The 5910-nt window shown below is 33.6% G+C and overlaps 1 protein-coding gene across 1 annotated transcript in view; it reads left to right on the top strand.

Annotated features, from left to right (window-relative positions):
* The window catches only part of LOC134244686 (ribonucleoside-diphosphate reductase large subunit-like), a 10595-nt gene extending 6706 nt beyond the window's left edge, over window positions 1–3889 (top strand). The window contains exons 8-11 of the mRNA XM_062726944.1: window positions 1–112; window positions 752–847; window positions 1512–1700; window positions 3303–3889. The exon at window positions 1–112 is cut by the window's left edge and continues 24 nt beyond it. Of these exons, the coding sequence (XP_062582928.1) occupies window positions 1–112; window positions 752–847; window positions 1512–1700; window positions 3303–3500 (595 nt within the window). The 3' untranslated portion in view covers window positions 3501–3889. The remainder of the gene's footprint in view (window positions 113–751; window positions 848–1511; window positions 1701–3302) is intronic.
* Window positions 3890–5910: the final 2021 nt, after the last annotated feature.

The following is a 5910-nucleotide window of genomic DNA, read 5'->3' as shown; positions in this document are numbered from 1 at the left end:
GTTGGCCCCAATGCCGACAGCTTCTACAGCCCAGATTCTGGGGAACAATGAATCTATAGAGGCCTACACCAGCAACATTTACTCCAGGAGGGTTCTGTCAGGGGAATTCCAGGTAATTAGAGGCCAGAAATAGTAACATCAGTACAAGAAGGGTACTCTTAGGGGATTCCAGATCAATTGGAGGCCAAAAATACCGTATAAGTGGAAATTTTAGCGAGACGCAAATTTAGCAATTTCTCCTGAAAAACTGGTGTTTCATTTTTAGCGAGATGTGATTTTAGAGATTTAAAAATTCACATTAAAGAAGCTATTACAAATTAAACGCTATTAATTTTTAGCGATATCAAATTTTAGCGATCACGGCACCCTCGCTAATAATGCCAGAATTAAACCCTCGCTAAAAATTCTGCTTATATGGTAGTAACATCAGTACAACAGGGTACTCTTACGGGAATTCAGGGGTAAAGCAATTAGAGGCCTAAATAAGTAACATTTACACAAAGGTGCTGTATGGGGAATTCCAGGTAAATCAAATTTAATTGAAACTTGCACAATCTGGTTGGGGAATCCTCTGTAAAATTAAGAAGAAGCTTAAAATAGGGACATTATTCAAAGGGAATATCCGGTAACTTGTCTTTGAATAGAAAAAAAAATAATATAGACAGTAACACAAATAATTTAAAAAAAGAAAAGAATTTTAAGATGAATAGATTAATAGTTTATTATATAATTAATGTATGTTGGTTTTAAGGTTGTGAACCAGCATCTGATGAAGGATTTAACGGAGCGAGGTTTGTGGGACGATGACATGAAGAACAAAATCATTGCCTACTCTGGGTCTATACAGGTAGGAGTCTTAATTCTGTGTCGGCTGAAAGGTTGAAAAATTTGTCATAGAAATATAAAATACGTGGTTACTGTCTTGAAATATAAGCGATATTTGGGCAAGGGTAAGAAAACGTGATAGAGGGCGAGGCTTGCCGAGCACTCTTACGTTTTCAACCCGAGCCCAAATATCGCTTATATTTCAAGACAGTTGTCATGTATTTTGTTTATCCTGCAACAAAATTTTACATTTGGGCATCCAAAACAAGCTAATTCCAACAGATTCAGGCACATCTCTGCAGTTGAAACTATGACGCCATGGTGTAAACATTGCAGTATACATAATGTCACAATGCTTTTGAAACGTCGGAATACATGCACGAGGCTTTATTAGGACAGTGACCGGATAAAGCTTTGGTTTATTAGGTTACCTTTATTAGGTCAATGCAAGGGGTAGTTGCAGGATAAAGGAAATTTCTTAGTTTTAAATCTTTTCTTGGTAATTTGTTTACATGGGGTAAAGTCTCCAATATATAAAGGAAAGATCAAACAAGATGTTAAAAAAAGCTCTAGCAAGAGAAAAAGGGGTTTTAATGAATCCTGGATCTGTCAACCTCTGTGTATTAAAGCTTTGATGTCTAGCTGTTGTTTGGTGAGTTTAGAAATCAAAATATTATCTATTGTAGAATATCGAGGTGATTCCAGAGGAAATCCGAAAATTGTACAAGACAGTGTGGGAGATTTCCCAGAAGACTGTGCTCAAGATGGCAGCAGACAGGGGAGCCTTTATAGATCAGAGTCAGTCCCTCAATATCCACATCGCGGAGCCAAACTACGGCAAACTGACTAGCATGCACTTCTACGCCTGGAAATTAGTAAGTTGTCATCTTAGTTAACAAGGCAAACTGACTAGCATGCACTTCTACGCCTGGAAATTAGTAAGTAGTCATCTTAGTTAACAAGGCAAACTGACTAGCATGCACTTCTACGCCTGGAAATTAGAAAGTAGTCATCTTAGTTAACAAGACAAACTGACTAGCATGCACTTCTACGCCTGGAAATTAGTAAGTTGTCATCTTAGTTGACATGGACTATAAAAAATTTATCCTTCAAATATTCTCTATCTTGATAAATTCTATCTGCAGAACTGTAGCTTTATGGTTTATATATTAGTCTTTGACCTTAAAGCTATATAAATGGAAAAACTGTGCAAACACAAGATTTTAAGCGCACTTTTGAGGAGAATTTCTCCATTTCAAACATTGGTCAACCAACTATCTTTCCCTGCCTAATTCTAGACACATTCTTTAACCAATCTATATTTTTTATCCCCCTCCTAACCCTTTTTAGTCGTCTCTACAGCTAGCTTGAAGAAAATTTTCAGCAATCCAACAGCCAATTCTAATCAGCCGAATTTATCATTGCAGAGACGACTGTAAAGGTTTGGGTGGTGGATAAAAATAGAGATTGGTTACAGAATATGTCTAGAAATAGGGATCGAAAAATAGTTGGTTTACCAATGCTGAAAGTGTAGAAATTTTCCTCAATTGTGCGCCAAAAATTTTGTTTTGTTAATTGCATCTTTTTTGCATTACACGATCTGTAATGTTATGGTCAAAGACTAATACCGTATAACGGGTATTTTTTACGTACTACTAATTTTTACGAGTTTAAAAAATCCGTAAAACTTAAACGCGTAAAATTTCAAATGATTTATAAAACGGCTTATGTAAATTTTCAGCATTGTATGTGTAAAAGTAATGCTAATTGCCATTAAGCTCACTCCCTGGAGGCCTTCTAATTATACCGTGTTTTCAATCATTGACACTTTCTTCTGTTTCATTTGCTTTGAATAAAACTTCGACTTCTTAATAAACTGTACATGTAAACTTTCACTTGAATTATGCTAGTTTGATTTGTCTCTCTTTGTTTTCGGTAAATACCAGACGAGCAGTGGTGTGCCTAGCTATGTGTTTTATAAAACTTAAATAAATGAAGGGTACATTGTTTATGTATATAAAGGTAAATGATAAAAATTTTAGTTGAAAGGCAATATTGTTATAATTTAATAAATATCTCTCTCTCTCTCTCTCTACACCTGGAAACATTATTGGTATGTCAACACATTGACAAGGCAAACTGACCAGCATGCACTTCTACGCCTGGAAATTAGTAAGTAGTCATTTTAGTGGCCAAGGACTACAAAAAAAATTCTCATCCTTTAACGAAGACTACAACAATGTTCATCCTTCAAATATTTTTATCTTGAAATATTCCTTCTAATTTCTGTGATTTTGTTCTTTTGCAAAGAAAAACAAGACATGCAACTTTTTACAATGATTTAAACTTTCAGGATGTTTGAATAGTTTTGCAATAGCTTAATGTTTTATGACTTGTATAAATAAAATTCAGGCATTGTATCACTTATGTAACAACCAAGGAAAGAAACATGCATGATGGGAAATTGTTAATTTTAGGGATTGAAGACAGGAATGTACTACTTAAGAACGAGACCTGCAGCTTCTGCCATACAGTTCACTGTAGACAAAACGAAGCTAAAACAGCCGACAGGAAAATCAGCCGCAGAGGATAAAGTAGAGGAAACAACGAAAAACATGGAGGCCATGGTGTGCTCTCTGAAGAACAAAGACGACTGTCTGATGTGTGGCTCTTAGGAGTCCACTGTCTGTAAACATTTATATAGGATGTGAAGAACTGTACTGCCAAAAACCATCTGTACTTAACTATACTGCTAACAATCTCTACTATTGGCATATATATAGAATATGAAGTACTGCCAAACACAATTTGTACTTACTATACTGCCAAAAGCATTCTGTACTATTGACGTCTTATATAGAATCATGGAAAGATACATACTGCCAAGCACAATTTGTAGTATCAACACTCATGAGCTAATTTTTATGAAGAAATTATGAAATATATGAACAATATATTTAGAGCTGTAAATGAACATGTATGTACATGTAATGTTAATTGATTTTGTCAACTGTTTTTGACATCTGATATTGCTATTTATTTATTAAAACCACATGAATTGTAAGTTGAATTTGTGGTCATTTATGGGGGAAATCTTGAACATGTGTTTATTTTCTCTTTTTTGAAGAAAAAATATTTCCTGCGGATTGAAAGAAATTTGAGTTAGGCTAGTTTTAGCTAGGCATTCAAATAATTCTTTAAAAGGTAGCCTGATTTTGCATCTTGAAAACGATGTGTTATTATAGCTTACCTGAGCCATAGGCTCAAATTAGCTTTGCTGATCAAAATGTCTATTGTTGCCAATGTTGTCATCATTAACTTTTTCACATTTTTATCTTCTCCAGAACCACTAAGCCAAATTTGATCAATTTTACCACAAAGTTTTCTTTGATGAAGGGGAATCAAGTTTTTTCACATGAAGGGCCACACTCCCTTGTAAGGGAGAAAATGAAGATTTTTTTGAAGGTAAATGTCATCTCAAAAAAATGATGCAACATTATCAGGGGCATGGATACAGTTTAAGCTAAAATTTCAAAATTAATTTTTCCATTCTTTCAAATATTTAACTAAGGTCTTTCTGATGGTCATCAAAAATTTGAATGCCAGTTGCCCATGATACAAGACAGATTTAGAGCTTCAAACTGTTACGTAAACAAGGCTAGTGTCGTGTTTTGGTTTACAGAGGTTAATGTACTAATATATGTTCATTCAAAATAGATAATTTCAAATAAAAGTTAATTTTAATAAGCTAATTCAGAGAATTTTTGTCCCCCAGTTAAAAAATAAACCGTTCGGGGGGATTCATTTGTAGAATTATTAAATGTATACATGTATACTAAATATATTATGGATATTCTATATGTAAACAAAATTTTTCATTTCACATGCTGACTACTATCATTTAGTAAAAAAAAAGTATTTCGGAAAAAAAGAAAGAGGATCGTCTGGGAATTGAACCCGGGACCTCTCACATTTGCAGCGAGAGACATACCACTAGACCACAGGACCACTCTATATCTACAAAAATTCTATGCAAAGATGAAGTCTCATACATGTATATATTCACGTTCGATATTGTCAAAATTTTACACAATGCATGGTGTCAAATTTAACCATTATTAAACAGTTCTAATAAAATAAGAATATAAAGTCCGCCGAGAACCTGTTTTATACGTAATAACTCTCCTCATGCCCCTGTGCTAAAAATAGCGACATGTAATACAATAAATACTAATAAAACAAACGGGATGAGACACTTTGAAAGGGGTGAGAGAGGTCCTAGGGAGTTTTGGTGTAAAATTACATTGCAAAAGCTTTTTAATATCACTTAACTGTTACACACAGACAGAATGTATAAATTTACGACCTTGAACTTTGACCTTTTGACCTCAAAATCAATAGGGATCTTCTTTAGTCCAGAGGGAGTTGCTATGCAAAATGTCATTGCAAAAGCTACAACAGTAGCTATCGTGTGGAAACGAAAGCGTTAATATTTATCTTTTCAATACGGGGGACAAATACAAATTCACAAAAGTTACTATTGATTTGCTGAACTTAATTTTGTTATAAATATGATATTTTCTATACGTAAACAAAAACAAGGCACGAGCCTTGTTTACATTTATGAAGAACTTAAAAGTTATGTATCTTGTTTGGTAATCAAAAAATGATGTTCAAATTTTTGCTAATCAATAGATGATGCCTTAAGTAGGAATTGTAAACATTAAAATTGGTGTTAAAAAATCAGTTGAAACTGTGTCCAGGCCCCTTACTGTGGATAAATTTACATAACTTTGTGGATTCATTGATACTTTTATGAGCATTCTTGATCACTTAACTGCTAATTTTATAAATCTAGTTATATAATACTTAATGTTAAAGCTACAACAGTATTTTATTTCTTTTAATACATGGGGCTAGCCAAATTCACAAAAATGAGCTAAACATAGTTTCATACATAAAAAAACTAGGTTTATGTAAACTATAGTTACATGTTACAATGTTAATCTATATTTTACATCTGTATTAAAACTATAGTTATATAATAACAATGTCAATCTATATTTTACATCTGTAAACTATAGT

This window comes from Saccostrea cucullata, unplaced genomic scaffold (assembly GCF_032062105.1).
Source record: "Saccostrea cucullata isolate Sc308-1 unplaced genomic scaffold, CSIRO_AGI_Scuc_v1 ctg219, whole genome shotgun sequence".
Lineage (NCBI taxonomy): Eukaryota > Metazoa > Mollusca > Bivalvia > Ostreida > Ostreidae > Saccostrea > Saccostrea cuccullata.
Note: the sequence above shows the minus strand (reverse complement) of the source record. Positions and strands in the feature narration are given on the sequence as shown.